At 43.9% G+C, this 19,795-nt stretch overlaps 1 protein-coding gene across 11 annotated transcripts in view; it reads right to left on the bottom strand.

The window, feature by feature from the left end:
* Positions 1-205: 205 nt before the first annotated feature.
* LOC106563161 (RIMS-binding protein 2) overlaps positions 206-19,795 on the bottom strand; it is a 106,956-nt gene continuing 87,366 nt past the window's right edge. For 7 of the 11 annotated variants that reach the window (XM_045689945.1, XM_045689946.1, XM_045689951.1 and 4 more), the window contains 14 exons: positions 18,317-18,426; positions 16,295-17,110; positions 16,028-16,084; positions 14,779-14,930; positions 9,833-10,639; positions 9,569-9,724; positions 9,297-9,443; positions 8,908-9,013; positions 6,919-7,088; positions 6,555-6,732; positions 6,141-6,241; positions 5,959-6,030; positions 5,571-5,708; positions 206-2,580 (listed from right to left, as the gene is read on the bottom strand). In XM_045689945.1, the coding sequence (XP_045545901.1) occupies positions 2,383-2,580; positions 5,571-5,708; positions 5,959-6,030; positions 6,141-6,241; positions 6,555-6,732; positions 6,919-7,088; positions 8,908-9,013; positions 9,297-9,443; positions 9,569-9,724; positions 9,833-10,639; positions 14,779-14,930; positions 16,028-16,084; positions 16,295-17,110; positions 18,317-18,426 (3,208 nt within the window). In that variant the 3' untranslated portion in view covers positions 206-2,382. Of the gene's footprint in view, positions 2,581-5,570; positions 5,709-5,958; positions 6,031-6,140; positions 6,242-6,554; positions 6,733-6,918; positions 8,470-8,907; positions 9,014-9,296; positions 9,444-9,568; positions 9,725-9,832; positions 10,640-14,778; positions 14,931-16,027; positions 16,085-16,294; positions 17,111-18,316; positions 18,427-19,795 lie in introns of those variants that run through there. The other 4 variants (XM_045689948.1, XM_045689949.1, XM_045689947.1 and 1 more) reach the window with 3 other exon arrangements.

Genomic DNA, 19,795 nt, shown 5'->3' with positions numbered 1-19,795 from the left:
TGTAATAGCAGGCAGTAAAGCTGATCCCTTCACTAGGTTTCCCCTTTCATCTCTGGTAGGCTATGCTTCAAAATCCACTTTTAATGATGTTATTAGTTTTAATTCATGCAACATGCGTGAGTAATTATTTGTCATTCATGAATAGGACACTGAGATAAAAAAGAAAATCACACACACCTACATGAAAGTAATCCAAACACAGATGTTCTAGAAAATATCAAATTTATTTTTTTACTTAAAAAAAAAATATTTTTTGCACATGCACACAATATTTGATCACCATAAATATTGTCCAATGATTTCTATCTTTTTCGCTTTGATTCACAGAGCAAGCACATAACCACAGACTTAAACATCTTATCTTGAGGACACCATGGAGAATGCTTGCACTGTTTACAGTAAGAATAAATCTTAAAGCACTAAAAAAGACAGTCTGAAAATCAAGTATAAACATTTAGAAATTATCTACAAATGAAAAAAGTACAAAAATGCAACAACATAGACGTACACGCATTCACAAATGAATGACTTGGTATTATGACTTTAACACCTTTTAACAAATGGATGCATAACATAATGCATAACTTTGGACACATAATAAAATATAAACTATTTTGCCTGCTCAACACTTCATACATTCCTTTTTGGCAATCCATCTTTAGATTTTTTATTTTTTAATAAACATAGAAGATCCCTGTAATCATTATACAGCGGGATATTACACTTGCCTTAAATATCTTAGCTGATGGGCATGTCTGATAGGTCTCTCTCTGACTGGTTTTCACTCTCAATCACATTTAAACATATTTCATTGTGAATCATGGCTTGACATATTGTCCATTATGATTATGCACATCAAATGGTGGCTGTACAGCAACTGTAGTGATGCTAAACTATTACAGAAAGAGATCATGGGTTATGAAAATGGGTTAATATAGGACTTTAAAAGCTGTCAAAAATACAGGACAATGTATGTCTAGCGGCTATAACAGCCTCCCCAGTAAATGACAATCAGCTGGATGCATCCTTTATTTAGCCCTCATTTAGCCCATAAGCCACATGACTACTGGTTTAGAGGTTGTAGGTACAGTATGTAGGTCATCACTCCCTTTCTCTTGCCAATAGGTCTATAAGAGTGTAAACAAGTAAACGGTGCAGAATCTTGAGGGCACACCTAGACATCTTTACTGAAATGGCTGAGTGGGTAACCCAACCCTCTGAACTGAACATTACTGAACATTACACCGGCAATGTAGTTAGCGGCACACCACTAAGATCACATGACTCCTAACCACATGTCCTCTTTTTGGAAAAAAGAATGCACAAACATGAATGCACACTGAGCACACACACAGCCTACACCTACACCCACACACACAACAATGCTTTTCCATTCATCAGAAAAAACATACCCCTTTGTGCAATTGGAAGGCAAACACAGAAGGTTATCTTTAATTAACCGTCTTTTTTTTTTATCAAACAAAGCTGCAGGGATGCAGCAGGGGTTCTTGGCAGACTAGTGTTAGTTTAAAAACAACCTTGTTCAACCATAGAAAACGAGGAATGTCATGCTCATATTGTTTTCATAAAGGCCACTGAGATGGTTCAAACAAACGTCTTACCCAATGTAGCTTCCTCTCCTTGCTGTAATGCTCTGTGGCCAACCACTCTGCAGACTTCTAGGTTCTGTGAGTGATTCAACCCTTTGTCAACCTCATGTTTGTGATGTATTGCACTGAATAAAGCCTCTGTATTAGCAGCCAGCATTACTGACAGAATGCCATCAATAACAGTGTAGTTTAGTTGTTGCTCTAGTGTTCCAGGAGTATGGTCTGTCTCCCAGTATTGACATCTGACTATCACAACAACTTGTTTTTGCCACGTCATGTATTTTAGAGACCTTATATTGGCACAATTGCCATGGAAACCACCGCGGGTTGTAACAAAAAAGAATAGGCTACTCTGTTGTTACCCTACTTGTAACAAATGCACACAAATGCCTTATCAGCATTGTCCTGATTTCCAAAGTCCCTTAATAACCATTTGATTAAAGAAAACAGTGGTAAAATGTAATGAAAGTCCTAGTTTATACTCCTATTTTTTCCTCCACCTCAAATATATCACAGTTATACAGTATGTGAGCAAAGTTCTCATTGAATTTGGCACTGAGTACATGTACGTAAATATGTGTATTCATCACCAGAACATGAATGTTGTATCGCTGACTATATTAGATTAGGCTCACATATATTGTCCTGTAATACATACGAACACGTAGCCATTGTAGTTGTGTGCTGTAGATTCGGCTGATTTGATTGTGTGTACTGTATGCAATTTACAATACTGGGCCCAGCATCTTTTCTGGGGTCAGCTGGGGACAGTTTATTTTACCGGAGAGAGTCTCTTGAGCAGTTTCTTCCCCTTGGAAAGCAGTCCCTTTTTCTTTTTGTTGTCCCGGGGGTCCCTGGGGCCCCTGGCGGGGCTGATGGGCCGCATGGTGCCTGGAGGACACAGGGGACGCACTGTGGGGGACGCTGCTCGGACAGGCGGGGCCGTACTCTCTGTGGTATCCATGGCTACCTGAAGAGAGATGCCATGGTGGGTGTAGGGGCAGGGCATTACAAAGCAAGTAGTTGTCCTTTGTGGCCTACCCTTTCTCTGTCTGAGGTAGGACTAGGACACACAGTTTACAGTCAGCACTGTGTCCTTCAATAACACTATCACCCCACTGTCACACTATAAATCCAATGGGACATTAAAAGACTTTGGGTTCAGTGCTCAAGTAGATCCGTTACTGAAAGTTTCCCAGCCATAGCAATAGAATGAAGGGTTGATATGCCAAAATAGCCATTTCTAGAGAGTCTAATTACAATTCCAACAATACTTGAATTTGATATGGTATGTGTGTTGACCTTGAGACTTCTCAACAATAGCTATCAACATACACAAGTATGCATACATAACGCTGTATAAAGTCATGGGAAAAAATATAACAATGCCATTACAGATCATTATACTTACTGTCGGTTTTCCACTAAAATGTGTGTCAAATACATACATTAATGTTTGGGCAATTCCACGATAATGTAATTGTGCTCATTTTTCACATTAAAATGTATGCCAAACAAAAACTATTGATTTCAAAGTTTACCAAACCATGCAACTCTATGCACAATGATTACTTTGAACAATTTAGAATGAAAAAAAAAACAGAATCCCTCAGTTTTATTCTGTTACCAAACTTTGTATCGGCACAGTTCTTTCTGTAAATGTGTTTTTGTAACATTTTATGTGGAAGTTGTTAAAAGTAGTCCTTGTGCATATAATTATATTGTTTATTAAACTTTGAAATCAATGGTCTTTGTTTGGTATACATTTTAAAGTGAACAAATCTGAATCTCAGCGTAATTCCATTACCAGGGAATTGCTCGTTACAAATATATATGGGCTGATTTCCCAGACACAGATTTAGCCTAGTCCTGGTCTGAAAGGCATGCTCAATTACAATTCTCCATTGAAATATGTTTTTAGTGCAGGACTAGGCTGAATATGTCCATGAAACCAGCCCAATAACGTTTTTCACCTATGGAGTGAAATTATTCAGCATTGCAAAACTGTGTGATTGTACTGTACTGTACTTACACCTCTGGTTTAAAAACAAGAGAGAAGAAACAAAGACGTTTATAAAAGAGGTTATGAATCAGGTATTGCTTTTGGACTGTTATTTAAACTATTCCTTTTTAACTCCTGTCCCTCTGTTGATGGGGGACTGAAGACGTTGGTGGGGCTGGTGAGGTTTTATACATACAAACACTGAGTAGGAAGCCATCAAACAGGTTGTTACTAGTTACCACATCCACAAATCCATAAAACCCACTTCTTTCTACAATTGATCTTCTTAAAATCTGAATTTAAAGCTAACTTTAACCACACTGCTAACCTTATGCCTAACCCTAAGACCAAAAAGCACATTTTTGTTTTCCATTTTGACTTTGTGGCTGTGGTAACTAGTGAAAACATAGAGCACAACATCACAATACCACAGGTTCTGATAGGTCACCGATCATGAGGGACACACAGAGTAATTTACAACACTCAGGGACACAACTGTAGATACCATCCCTCTTGTCTAATGCACTGGGCTGGCAACCAAACATGCTACCATACAGTTCACCGAGGACCTTTAAAATGGTATCTCAAAGTTAAAGAGGAATCATAACTCTGAAACAAATGGGGATTTGCAGTTCCCATTAGTAAATGGTTTATCAATGACTACAGATATTGGGAACTTTTGAGCTTGCAAAATAGAGCACTATCTCAGAGAGTGGTAGCAGTCCCCTACTTTGCAGGCGTTAAATCACTGCAAAAAAAAGTGTTCCAAAAAACAACTTTGTAACAATGTCAAATTTATGCTGCAAATAAACATTCTGGTTACACTGGAAAGAGGAAACACTTTCCTCATTACACCAACTAGTATGTAATACTTTAATGTGCAAGCATGGTTGAATGACCATGTTGCTATACACCTGTGAATGTGTAAGAATGTTTACTGGCTACAAATAAACCATTTAACACAGGTGTAATAATTACAATGCCCAGCATTAGATCTGTCAGGCTGGTATCTCTAGTTGCTCACTTACTGTACGAGGCAGATTTTATGACGTGAAATGAACAATCTTCTTCTGTTTGTATTTGCCAAGCAGGTGAGGAAAAAAGGAAATCAGATGTGGTGACATCATCATTTGAGTACAACCCACACCACAACTATGAGAAAAAAAAAGTAAAAAAATACTACAATGCACACGAACACAGGTCGCGAATGAAAATTATTCATATCCAATTTCTGCTTTTATTGTTCCATTGTACCATTACAGTATGGATGTCTCACTGTGGCTGTTATTTCTTCTGGTTTAGATCAAACATGGCATATCTATCCAATTTCATCAGGCCTGAAAAATATATATATTTTTAAGTGTGTGCAGTATACAAAAAGAAACAAAGCCTCTCCCAGGAAATACAGCAGTTGGGCCAATAAAGTCTACTATTATATAAAAGGTATCAAGTTTATTTTTGAAAAAGGCATGCTTTGCTATATTATCAACCCCTACAGTTTACTCAAATCCTTTTCTTCCATTGGAGAACAACTGATAGAAATCAGGAACTCTTCAGAGGTGTTCATAAAGCACTATTGATAGACACAATATCCAGCGTTTGGTTTTGTGTTTCAGTGCAAAGAGGGTACCCAATTAATGACTTAAACCTTTTTCAAATATCCACTGTCCTTTGTCACTGCTATGTGAATATCACCTGCCCCGTACTGACATAGGTCAAGTGTTCTATTTCTCTGTCCACTTTGGCCTTCGCTTCTTCCTTTCTAACAATCAGAAGGTATGACTGTTTGTCCCTTTCACCAGGCGGGGGATAAGGTTTGTATATTCACCACAGTCACTGTCAAACACGGACGACACACACACACAGAACACAGACGGCAAGTGGAGAAAGCGAGACGTAAATCAAGAGAGACGAAGGATGGATGGACAGAGGGCCTAGCGCTGAGAGCGGCGATGTACCCTTTTGGCCTCGGCCCGGTTGGCGGGCTCGTCCTGGGCATAGCGAGACGGAGTGTCCGTCAGGTACACCTCCACGTCGTCAGGCACTTCTTCTAGAAAATTAGAGGGGACGAGGCCGCGGTGGCCATTGATTTCACCCTGCAGAGAGAGGAGAGGAGGGGGCAGTGGGGATGAGAACCATGGCTAGACCCACTGAACTCTGGTAGTCAGGGAAAGAGCCCTCTCCTGGGCAAAAGGACATAATATGCGTATGAACTAGGTTCATCCAATGGCATTTCTTTAAAAAATGATTAACTGAAACATCCCTGACTTTAACAACCTGTGAATGGCCCTGTGTAATAATAACAAGTTAGTCACATCATGGAACCAAGAAAAGAGGCATACTCACATAGTAGAACCCATCTTCATCAATCTCTCCAAATACAGAGATGATGTCACCAGCACAGAAGGTCAGCTCAGCCTATCAAGAAACAGACACGTCATTAACACCCTTACAATGTCTGTCTATCTGGTTAAATGTGCAGTGTCAGTATGTTTGTCTGTATGTTTTGTGTGTTTGTGTGGCAATACCTCCACGTCCACATTGGGGGAGCTCTCTCTGGGGTCATAGTCGTAGAGGGCCACCATCCTCCTGGTGGCCTGGTGCTGGCGGAAGCCTCGTCTGTCCTGCCCTGTGAGAGGAAACAAGAGGACACTCCAGGAGGTGATATAGTGACAGATGTGTGTAGAGTCACAGAGAGATACGTGTGCCCTGCCCAGTGTGTTACCTATGGTGAGTTCGTAAATTCCGATCTACTCCGAGAGTGAAATGCTCTGAATTTACAAACAACCCAGAGCACACTCTGACACACTGGAGGCAATTTACGAACACACCCCTAGAAAAAGAATACATGGGTACAGTCAAAATGGCTGCCAGTCCACCTATTATGGAATCATTGACTTGAATGAGGATGTCTGTTCTACTTATTCTAGTTATGTGGTTACCTATTCCTACTTTATCCACTGGTGTGTTGAGCGGGAGGAAGCCCTGCTTGATGAGCTGGTCCATGGTCTCCTCGTCCTCAGCCCTGATCTCTGACACCATGTTGCAGGGCAAGAGCCCCATCCTGCCTCCCCTGATCTCCCCTCGGTAGAAACCATCTGTGTCCTTATCACCATATACCTGGAACAGACAGACAGAGAGAGAGAGAGAGAGAGAGAAGAAAAGAGTGAGAGAAAGCGCAACAAAAGAGACGAGAGAGGGAACGAAAGTAATTTTTATGTTGTACATCAATGTTGTACCTCAATGTTTTCAAACACAAGCACAATATCTCAAATTGTATGGCCTAGCCCTGTGTGTGACACCAACCCTAATGATCTGGCCCTCTTTGAAGGGCAGTTCCTCATCTGCTGCGTCCGGGTTGGGAGACATGGACAGGGGGTCGTAGTCAAACAGAGCCACAAAGATCCGGAACGATTCCTCTGGTTCCGACTCATCGTAGTTAGGAGGGGAGCGGCGTTCCCGGTCCCTGTATCCCTCTTAAACACGTGAGAGAGAGAGAAGAACACATCCACCTGCATCTCATGGGGTCACAGTCTATGGCTTTATGTTACTCTGACATTAAATTACATTAATCATAGATTCATATAGCATGATAAACACAAATCTATATTTTGACTGAGTTTGGCAACTCAGTAACACTAGTGAGTAGTAGGGAGGCAAGTTACGCATGCTATTGTGCATGGACTAAATGAGGGGAAGAGGCATATACAGACAGGTGTATTGTTTACAAGTGTTTGACAAGTGAGAGAGCCAAACCATTTAGGTGACCATGCAGTACTACATAATGGATTGAGCTTGCTTCGTCAAACCAACACTTCATTTTGTAGCATGCTAGCAGAATTCTGTGGTCAATCCATCAATTGGTCCCATTATCAGCACAAAAGTATATCACGTTATGTACATCCGTCTGACACCACATATGGTGGATGGAGATTGGATGGAGATTGGATGGAGATTGGATAGCAAGCCGGTTGTGATGGGTTATAAGAACATGGTAGACACCATAGACAAAAACACTATGACACACAGCAACACACACACAGAAACGAGCACATAGACCACAAGACTCTGAGTTAAGCATGCCTACTATTGAACCCTGGGGTAGTGATCTGACTATCGTATTAGGCTCCTCTAAAGTACGCTGGGCCTACAGTTTGTCCAAAGACAACTCGCTGTCTGTCCTTCAGTTGACCCCTTGCTTAGAAACGATAAAATAAGACCAGGCCATCAGCAAAGTAAACATATGAAATCCCAAACAAACAAATGAGTTTGTCTCTATGTAAGATGTAAACATTTATTTTCACTATAACTTTCTGTAACAGTCATTGAGTTTGCTCAGCAAGGACAGCATTGCTATATAATTGTGTCTTCAGCAACCATGACTCCTCCCACCCAGTCATGCATAATAACCCCAGTAAAAGTGTGGTGGGGGAGGTTAGATTGAGAGGGAGAAGGGTTTAGCAGGCATCTGATGGAGTTCAGTGCAAGGGAGGGAGGGGAGAAGCATTCTCTGAGCAGCAGTCATTCCAATCCGCAACATTGGGTGGCCAACATGGGCCCAGTGTGGCTCAGTGAGCCGCCATTTTGGTGCAGTGCAGTGGATCATGCTAGGCGTTCTGAGGCATGTTAAGCCACTCGTTGATGTCACTACTGTTCTCTCCACTAGCACTGGTGGCTTTTGGCAGTGCTTTGGCAGAGGAGCGAGGGAGAAACCACTGCACGTACCATTATAGGAAGGCTTGGCGCCCGTGGGGTGTCGGCGGGACGACCATGTCCTGTGCCGTGCTACACTGCCATAGTAAACATCCTCCGTGATGGATGAGAGGTTCCCATCACTGTTACTCTCTGTGGTTATCTCTACAGGAAACACCAATCAGATGGTGGTGGTTAAAGCGCGCAGGTCACTCATTGGTTGGTTCGTTCTAAGGTCTCTTCCCGTCATAACCTTGATAATCCTAACATATCGCTGGCCATAAACAGAGACATCAAAAGCAGTTTTTTATAATTGGAATATTCATTGAAATTTGATAAATGTGTCTGTGTCCACTGTCACCCTAGCAGCCAGGGAACTTTCTAGTAGCTGATAATACTGTGTTGATTGACTTCTATAAGTATGCTGTCAGTACTTGGAAGGCATGAACATGGTTCAAAGACACAGAGGTGATCTGTAGAAACCGAGGAGCTCATGGAGGATTATAACAGGAAGCAGAATATCTACTGGGGCACGGAGAACATCAAAGCACAAAAAGACTAAAATACCCAGAGTCCTCTCTGTGTTCATGTAACCCTACTGACCAATGGAGGGCACCATGAGAGGGCGTCTCTGGGGCTGTGGACCGTCTCGGGACATTCTTCTCCCCGTCTCCCGATCCAGCCGACCCCCAGAGAGGGTGTTCCCAATCTTAAAAAGATCCCACAAAAACGGTCTTAATATTCCCACAACTAGCAAAAATGACTTCCATGCATGTCATTGCTCCAAATAAAGGAGAATGTGAAGGTCAATCAATCAAACAAGCCTGAGTAAAGTGTCCTACTGTAGACACATGGCTCGACACGTGCCATATCATCCAACAGTAATAAAGGGGTTTGCATGCTTGCTTGTTTCCATTGTACGAGTTGTAATCAGAACCAAACTCAATTTTTAAATGTAACATTTCAATGTTGAGCAGATTTGGTATTCCTACCTTGAGTGCATTGTGGGAGTTGCGTCGTCGTCCCTCCTCCAGCTGCATCTCAGAGTAGAGCTCCTCCTCATCCTCCTCCATGATGTCAGAAAGGTCAGAGCCCCGGCTGCTGTCACTGTGGTACTCCTCACTGTGGCTGTAGTGGGCCTGACACACACACACACACACACACACGCAAACACAAAAGGTGTGAAATCATACCAGGATATACAGCATCTGCACAAAACTATGGAGATGCGTGTATGTTCGATCCTTTTTATTCTGTGTCTTACCGGCCTGCCCAGCTCGGACCCTCTGAGAAACTCATCCACTGAGGCCCCCTGTCTCCTGCGGCTTCGACCATACCCTTCCTCATCCTCCTCCTCCTCATCTGAGTTCTGTTGGTGGAAGGCCTGGCACTGCTCATTGTAGACGACTCTCCTCTCCATCTAACCCAACCAATAGGCAGATATGTGTAATTTAATTCAACAGAAAAATGATCAGACTAGAGCTCTAACCAGGGTATCATTGATTGACTTTATGTATGAATGACTCACTCTGCCACTCTCTGCAGCCACCCTCTGTGCTGCCTTGCGGGCGATGGCTTTGGCCATTTGGTCTGGGATGGGGGTTCCCCTGGGCTGGGGCAGGATCCTCTGGGGGGAGGGTGAGCGCAGGTTAGCAGAGGGGGGTGCCTCCAGGGTGTGCCCGTGCATGGGGGTAGGAGGAGGCTGGCCGGAGGGGGAGCAGGTAGGGTCCCAGGGCTGGCTGGGGATTCCCCCATGGTGGGCCACCTGCTCTTTCGGTTCCAGGTCTCTGGCACTAACTGGTCTCTGGTGGAGCTGGGGGGGGGGGTGAGGCAGCAGGGGTAAGCGGTGCTGGGGCATTGGGTGAGGTGGGTGAGGCTGGAGGTGCAGTGGCTGTGGAGGACCACCAGGGTGAGGGGGGTGAGGCTGTAGGTGAGTCTGGGGCTGGGAGACAGGATGAGGTTGCAGGGGTTGGAGGTGTGGCTGGGACTGAGGGTGAGGAGGGTGGTTAGGGAGGGGTTGTCCGTGAGGCAGGGGTGAGAGAGGCTGGGGGTGAGGCATGGGTAGTTGGGGGTGGGGGAGGTGAGGTGACTGGAGGTGGGATGGGGGGGCATGGGGGTGAGGTGGAGGAGGCCCTGCGTGTAGGTGCGGAGGGGGCAGGGGGGCAGTGTGAGGAAGAGGCACCAGTAGGTTGTTTGGAATGGGGGCGACTTGGGAGTCCTGGGACTCTCCCTGTGCTGACAACGTCCTGACGATGACCTCCCTGGCCTCCAGACACTGGATCCTGTTCAGCTCCACTGTTACATAGTCAGCCAGGGGGTACAACACCTCCGCTATCTGACAGGAAGCACAACACACATAACTTGGGTTGGAGACAGTTGACATTCAATTAATTGTTGCATTCCTTTCAACTGTTTTCACCTCTATTGCTCTTACATTCAGAGCAAAGTCCACTACTATAGACACAGTTTAACTAACACAGACCCTGTGCAAATCTACAAAGGGAGGATGTCAATATTTATGTTCACCAGCAGAAGGAGGGAGAGTGCTTTCTAGGGTTTTCACAGGCGCTTGTATCCTGAACAAAAATATAAACACAATATGCAACTATTTCAAAGATTTTACTGAGTTAAAGTTCATATAAGGAAATCAGTCAATTGAAATGAATTCATTAGGCCCTAATTTATGGATTTCACATGAATGGGAAGGGGTGCAGCATGGGTTGGCCTTGGAGGGCTTTAAGCCCACCCAATTGGAAGCCAGGCCCTCCCACTGGGGAGCCAGGCCCAGCCAATCAGAATGAGGTTTTACACCGAATTCTTTTTTTTTTTACAGACAGAAATACTCCTCAGAACCACCATTAACCACCCCTCAGACGATCCTGCAGGTGAAGCCGGATGTGGAGGTCCTGGGCTGGCGTGGTTACAAAATTCTCCTGGGCTGGCGTGGTACTGCAAAATTCTCAAAAACGACGTCGGAGGCAGCATATGGTAGAGAAATAAACATTCAATTCTCTGGCAACAGACATTCCTGCAGTCAGCATGCCAATTGCACACTCCTTCAAAACTTGAGACATCCCTGGCATTGCGTTGTGTGACAAAACTGCTTATTTTAAAGTGTCCTTTTTATTGTCCCCAGCACAAGGGGCACCTGTGTAATGATCATACTATTTAATCAGCTTCTTGATATGCACACCTGTCAGCTGGATGGATTATCTTGGCAAAGGAGAGATGCTCACAAACAGGGATGTAAACAATTTTACCATCTACTCCAATGTCAAAATGGAAGATAATTCAAACTTTTTTTTAAAGACAAAAGGAAAATAATATAATACACTATATCTTGATTGGATAAGTATTCAACCCCCTGAGTCAATACTTGTTAGAATCATCTTTTGCAGCGATTACAGCTGTGAGTCTTTTGGGGTAAGTCTATAAGAGCTTTGCACACCTGCCCATTATTCTTTTTTAAACTCTTCAAGCTCTGTCAAGTTGGTTGTTGATTACTAGACAGCCATTTTCAAGTAACCAACAATGCAGTTTTAATAAAAAAGAACTGTTAAGTAAAAAAATTGATAAGTAAAAAATTGAAAATAAAAGTAAGGCTATAGCGAGGCTATATACAGGGGGTACCGGTACAGAGTCAATGTGCGGGGCACCGGTTAGTCGAGCTAATTGAGGTAATATGCACATGTAGGTAGAGTTAAAGTGACTATGCATAAATAATAAACATAGACTAGCAGCAGCATAAAAGAGGGGTCTGGGTAGCCCTTTGATTAGCTGTTCAGGAGTCTTATGGCTTGGGGTAGAAGCTGTTAAGAAGCCCTTTGGACCTAGACTTGGCGCTCCGGTACCGCTTGCCATGTGGTAGCAGAGAGAACAGTCTATGACTAGGGTGGCTGGAGTCTTTGACAATTTTTAGGGCCTTCTTCTGACACCGCCTGGTATAGAGGTCCTGGATGGCAGGAAGCTTGGCCCCAGTGATGTACTGGGCCGTACGCACTACCCTCTGTAGTGCCTTGCGGTCGGAGGTCGAGCAGTTGCCATACCAGGCAGTGATGCAACCGGTCAGGATGCTCTCGATTGTGCAGCTGTAGAACCTTTTGAGGATCTGAGGACTCATGCCAAATCTTTTCAGTCTCCTGAGGGGGAATAGGTTTTGTTGTGCCCTCTTCATAACCATCTTAGTGTGTTTGGACCATTATAGTTTGTTGGTGATGTGGACACCAAGGAACTTGAAACTCTCAACCTGCTCCACTACAGCCCCGTAGTCTAGATCTATTACTGAATAATGTGGCAATTAATTGAGGAGACTAAACTGCTGGGTGTAACCCTTGATAGCAAGCTATCATCGTCAAAACATAAAGACTCAATGGGAAGAAGTCAGTCCATGATAAGACGTTGCTCTGCTTTCTTGACATCTAAATCAACCAGGCAGGTTGTCTCCCCTGGACTACTGCCCAGTTGTGTGGTCATGTGCAGCAAATAAGAACATTGGAGAATTGCCGTTGGTCCAGAACAGAGCAGCATGTAATGCACATAGATGTGTACATGGAGGGTGAATGTCAGTGGTGCGCATGTCAATCTCTCCCAGCTCAAAGTTGAGGAGAGATTGACTGCATCACTATTGGTCTTTGTGCGAAGTGTTGGTGCGAGGTGTTAAAGGTACTGAACTGTCTGTTCAAGCAGTTGGACCACAGTTCGGATACTCATGAGTACCACACAAGACATGCAACCAGAGGTCTCTTCACAGTCCCCCGGTCCAGAACAGAGCCTGGGAAACGGACAGTATTAAATAGAGCCTTGACTACATGTTACTCTGTCACCCCAGGTAACTCAAGCTGGCAATAAAAACAGATAAAAAACACATAAAATAACACCCACATTTTTGTTTATACTGAACAAAAATATAAATGCAACATGCAACAATTTCAAAGATGTTACTGAGTTACAGTTACAATAAGGAAATCAGTCAATTTAAATAAATTTGTTAGGCCCTAATCTATGAACTTCATGACTGCTGAGCAGGGGAGCTGCCATGGGTGGCCATAGGGCCATCCACTTGGGAGCCAGGCCCAGCCAATCAGAATACGTTTTATTACCACAAAAGGTCTTTATTACAGAAATAAATACTCTGTTTCATCAGCTGTCCAGGTGGCTGGTCTTAGACGATCCCGCAGGTGAAGAAGCTGGATGTGGAGGTCCTGGGCTGGCGTGGTTACAGTTGGTCTGCGGTTGTGCGGCCGGTTGACGTACTGTCAAATTCTGTGCTTAGCTCTATTACGTTTATTTTTACCCTAATAAAACTCCCTAGTTCTTGCCGATGATGAGCATATCCATAACATGATACAGCCACCACTATGCTTGAAAATATGAAGAGTGTTACTCAGTGATGTGTTGTGTTGGATTTGCCCCAAACATAATACTTTGTATTTAGGACAAAAAGGGTATTTCTTTGCCGCATATTTTGTAGTATTACTTTAGTGCCTAATTACAAACAGGATGCATGTTTTGGAATATCTTTATTCTGTACAGGTTTCTTACTTTTCATTCTGTCATTTACATTAGTATTGTGGAGTAACTACAATGTTGTTAATCCATACTCAGGTTTTTCCTGTCACAGCCATTCAACTCTGTAACTGCTTTAAAGACACCATTGGCCTCATGGTGAAATCCCTGAGCGGTTTCCTTCCTCTCCGGCAACTGAGTTAGGAAGGATGCCTGTATATTTGTAGTGACTGGGTGTATTCCTATACCATTCAAAGCGTAATTATTAACTTCACCATGCTCAAAGGACTATTCAGTGTCTGCTTTTTATTTATTTACCCATCTACCAATAGGTGCCCTTCTTTGTGTGGCATTGGAAATCTTCCCTGGTCTTTGTGGTTGATTCTGTGCTTGAAATTCACTACTCAACTGAGGGACTTTACAGATAATTGTATGTGTGGGGTACAGAGATGAGGTAATCATTCAAAAATCATGTTAAACACTATTATTGCACATAGAGTCCATTCAACGTATTATGTGACTTGTTAAGCACATTTTTACTCATTACCTTATTTCGTTTTGCCATGACAAAAGGGTTTGAATGCTTATTGACTCGAGACATTTCAGCTTTTCATTTTTAATGACATTTGTAAACATTTCTTGAAACATAATTCCACTTTGACATTGTGGGGTATTGTGTGTAGATCAGTGGCACAACAACAATGACATGATTACACACATACGTCACGTACTCTGACACTGTAGTTCACTCACTCTCACATAGTGCATACTTTCTCCCTCACTTCTTTGTCACTTAGGGTATTCCCTTACTCACCTGTCATTTTGCGCACAGTTACTGACTCACTCTCTGTCCCTTAGTGCACATACTCACCCACTCCCTCACTCACCCTCTGACATTTAATGCACACTCCCTCACTCACCCTCTGACCTTCACTGCACACTCTCTCAACCACCCACTCTCTCACTCACCCTCTGTCCTTTAGTGCAGACGGCATATCCGATGACGCTGGCTCCATTGGAGGTTCCGGTGGGTGAGAGGACAGGGGGCTTCCAGCGCACCTGCAGGACCCCTGGGGCCTGGCCACACTGCACCTGCACCTCCTGAGGGGGTAATGGGGGGCCTGGAGGGGGGATGAAATATTAGATACTGTCTACACAGGTTTTACACACACAAACAGGGAGGGAGTGGAGGTGAGTGGAGCACTCATGAGACACCAAGTGCTGTTAACTTGTTTAATCCCATCTCTTTCTGTTGTGAATTACATGATTGTGTCATGTCTATAATACACAAAGCAGTTCCCTTTCCCAATGTTGGTTGCATACACCAATTAAATCACAATTTAAATGTCATGCAATATCTGGTCAATTTTGAGTGGATTGTTTTGAGAGTGAATCCCAAATGCATGAAACGTCTTATCTTGCTAAAATCAAACTCTTTGTAATGTCACTCAAACAGATAAAAGTGCATTTATCGATATAGTACTCATAAGCTAAGCTTTTTGGAATACAAGTGTATTTATCGATATAGCATTTATAAGCTAAGCTATTTGGAATGTTTTATGTGCAGCATTGCCCTGTTGCTTGCCATGTATTGTATGATGAAAATAATGAAAGTAGAAGGCACAAAGGGAGACCCAAGGCCACCTGAAAGCATGAATGTGTGTGTTAGTGTGAATGCATGTGTGCATGTTTGTGTGTGTGTGCATGGGTCTGTGTGGCCTACCGTCTATATAGTCTGTCTATGTGTGTCTGTCAATGTTTGTGTCTGTGTGTGTCTTATGTGTGAGAGGCGTCAGTGTGAGTTGAATGAGTACAGCCTGTTCTCTCCTGGTTCACTGGGTACACCATGCAGGACGTCACAGTGATGTCACAGCTCAGGCAGAGGGAAATGCACACGGATACTGATGTGCACATCTCAGTTAAGGATCGAGTGGGAGGGAGTTACTTCGGCAGCTTTAGGGTTGTGTCCCAAATGGTATCATATTCCCTGTATAGTCTACTACTTTTGACCAGGGCTCTGGTTAAAACTAGTGTACTATATAGCGAATAGTTGGCTATTTGGGAAGTACCCTTAATTTATAATGTATATTAGCATCAAGCCGATGGCAGGGAAAAGCTGAGGAAGTTACTCATAATCGTTTCTTAGGTTTTAAAGTGCTGCTAGCTTGTTTTCATTCAATGTGTCAGTTACCCATGCCAATCAAAAACTACTTCCTACTTTTCCCATAAACAAACTGGTCTTCCTTCTGACCTGATCTGGAATATGGTCCAGGACCTGGACAAAACATAACAGACATACATGGCACGGGTAAAGACATGAGTTATCTATCTATTTTAAATGGTCTATATCTAAAGTCCAATGGACTTTTATCCAACCTTTCCATAACACATTATAGATGACAGAAAAACAATGTATTGGACAAAATAACATATAACATATGTTGGACAAAAGATCCAGTTAGACTTAAGAAGAACCAAGCCTCACCAGCAGCTTGTGTGCAGAACTCCACTGCAGTCTCCTTCTTCTCCCTCTGCTCCATGAGCAGTTGCCATGGCACCTGGTGTGGCCGGGCCACCACCCTCACCTTGTACACCGTCATGGCCTTGAGGTTGACGAAGCGCAGTCTGTACCTCCCCGGCCGCACCACCGCATGCTCCGCCCCATCCAGGAACACTGTGTGCCCATAGTTACTGTTGCTGGGCAACCAGGAGAGCTCGGCCGAGTCGCGCAGGATGTCGTCCACACGCAGGCCGTATGGCGCCACCACCACGTTGGCTCCCACCATCAGGGTGCAGCGCAGCTCGTCCGACAGTCCCCTGTCTGTTACACTCTGCACGGACACGCGGTGCGTATACGTGTCCAGATCCAGCTTCTCCAACAAAGACTTGGTCCTGCCCCCGTAGGGCACGCTGGCACGCACCTCACCATCCACCAGCACGTTGTAGCAGCTGATGTTTCCCCAGCCCAGAGTCACCATGGGGGGCTCCCAGGCCACAATGACGCTACGGGCCAACTGCTTGATTAGGGTGATCCTCCGGGGGTAAGGCACAATGTCATCAGACAGATCCTCAGGATCTAGGGGGCCTGTGCCGTTACTGCAGGGGCCCAGTGGGTTGGTGGAGCCCAGTAGCCCATCCTGAGGGGGCCCTCCATCCGCCCCCATTAGGCCAAGGGAGGTATTGTCCAGAGAGCCCAGGTCCTCCCCTGTGTCCCCTGGCTGGATGGATGGTTTCTCCTTGTCTTGGACAAACTCCACAAAGTTGGAGGGGACCAGCCCTCGCTGGCCATCCAGCAGCTCCCCTGGAGCACACGAAGACAGAGACAGAAAGAGATGCTTACTTTATTATCAAGAAAATACAAACTCACAACCCTATGTCTTCAAATTCCTCTATTAATCTCGTCCCAAAACATACAGTATATTCCAAATAATTAAATGAAAAAGTACCTTTAGAATGTATAGAGGAATGTCTAATATATTTATATGGCAATGAGGTATGTAAAGACGAGATCAAAAGAGTTGAATATGGATATTTCAATTGTCAACAACATGTAATATCACTCAGTATTAGCTGGCTGTGAAGATTTTATTGAGTGATTATTCAGGCAGACACAGTAACACCTTCCAGGAACCCTGTTCTGTTCTGTTCTGATACACAGCAGCCTGATGGTAAAGACACCAGTCTCGCACGGCTGTCTCAGGGGGAATCTATGTAACGCTCAAGCCTTTAATGATGCCTGCTGCAAATGTTACCATCAGCTAAAAATAGACCATCTCATTAGTGAAACAAGAGAAAGAAAAATAATGAATCGATAGCAAGTGTGATCTGTGAGTGTGAGTACTACTGGTGTGGAAAGAGAGACTCTGTGGTGCCCGTCCCCAAGGTTGGGACAGTTCTCTTGAGTCAAACAGAGAAGGTAGGAATATGATGTCATCAATTTCTCCAGGAAGTACAGGGGTGAAAAAAACAATTCCTGCACAATGGAGAGGGTGCGTATGAAATCGCACCCAGTTCACTATAGTGACTATAGCCTCTTTCTCTCATCAGTACTGTACTTGCTTTTCAAAGTCCTCTCTATCTTGTAATTCCAGTCAGTACATTAGTGAGGCTGGGAGGCCCTAGATGGCTCTCCATTTGCAGGGGAATATGTCTGTGATTAATCAGAGCCCTTTTGCCGTATTAGCCTTCTAGCTACAGGGATCAGGCTGCATCTTGAGAACAGCTTGGTCTGAGCCCCAGTATCCCTGTGGTAAATACAAACACCATCCATCTCCAAGCAGCCAGGCAGGCAGGAGCTAGGCTAACACTAGGCAAACTCACCCACCACCAACACCACCACCCATGGCAGCTAGTGATGACTCACCAGAGCTGCTGAAGCAGGCTGTAATCTGTGCCAGGGATGCTAGGAGGATTAGCGTAGCCATGGATGGAAAAGCCTTCATAATGCTAATGAGATTGCATATGTTGCTAGTGGTGAAGTGTGTAGTAACCCTGGATTCCCTCTCACCTTCGTAGAAGCCGTCGTCATCCATCGTGCCGTACACATACAGGTACTTCCCAGCCACCAGGGGGAGCTCTGCCTCTGGGTGCTCATTAGGTCCATCATAAGGGTTGTAACTACACAACAAGAGAGGGGAGGGTTCAACATACAGTACCAGTCAAAAGTTTGGACACACATACTCATTCCAGAGTTTTTCTTCATTTTACTATTTTCTACATTGTACTTAATAGTGAAGACATCAAAACTATGAAATAACATATGGAATCATGTATTAACCAAAAAAAGTGTTAAACAAATGAAAACATGTTATATTTGACATTCTTCAATGTAGCCACCCTTTGCCTTGATGACAGCTTTGCACACTTGGCATTCTCTCAACCAGCTTCATGAGGTAGTCACCTAGAATTCATTTAAATTAACAGGTGTGCCTCATTAAAAGTTAATTTGTGGAATTAATTTCCTTCTTAATTCGTTTGAGCCAATCAGTTGTGTTGTGACAAGGTAGGTGTGGTATACAGAAGATAGCCCTATTTGGTAAAAGACCAAGTCCATATTATGGCAAGAACAGCTCAAATAAGCAAAGAGAAACGACAGTCCATCATTACTTGAAGACATGAAGGTCAGACAATCAGGAAAATTTCAGAACTTTGAAAGTTTCTTCAAGTGCAGTCACAAAAACTATCAAGCGCTATAATGAAACTGGCTCTCATGAGGACCGCCACAGGAAAGGAAGACCCAGAGTTATCTCTGCTGCAGAGGATACGCTAACTGCACCTCAGATTGCTGCTCAAATAAATGCTTTACAGAGTTCAAGTAACAAACACATTTCAACATCAACTGTTCAGAGGAGACTGCGTGAATCAGGCCTTCATGGTGGAATTGCTGCAAAAAAACACTACTAAAGTACACCAATTATAAGAAGACTTGCTTGGGCCAAGAAACATGAGCAATGGACATTAGACCGGTGAAAAGCTGTCCTTTGTTCTGATGAGTCCAAATTTGAGATATTTAGTTCCAACCGCCGTGTCTTTGTGAGACGGAGAGTAGGTGAACGGATGAACTCTGCATGTGTGGTTCCCACCGTGAAGCATGGAAGAGGAGGCGTGATGGTGTGGGGGTACTTTGCTGGTTACATTGGCAGTGATTTATTTAGAATTAAAGGAACACTTAACCATCATGGCTACCACAGCATTCTGCAGTGATACTCCATTTCATCTGGTTTTTGCTTAGTGGGACTCATTTGTTTTTCAATAGGACAATGACCCAACACACCTTCAGGCTGTGTAAGGGCTATTTGACCAAGAAGGAGCGTGATGTAGTGCTGCATCAGATGACCTGGCCTTCACAATCATCCGACCTCAACCCAATTGAGATGGTTTGGGATGAGTTGGACCGCAGAGTGAAGGAAAAGCAGCCAACAGGTGCTCAACATATGTGGGAACTCATTCAAGACTGTTGGAAAAGCATTACAGGTGAAGCTGGTTG

The sequence above is a fragment of the Salmo salar genome, chromosome ssa11 (assembly GCF_905237065.1).
Source record: "Salmo salar chromosome ssa11, Ssal_v3.1, whole genome shotgun sequence".
Classification (NCBI taxonomy): Eukaryota; Metazoa; Chordata; class Actinopteri; order Salmoniformes; family Salmonidae; genus Salmo; species Salmo salar.
This window is presented reverse-complemented; position numbering and strand designations above follow the sequence as displayed.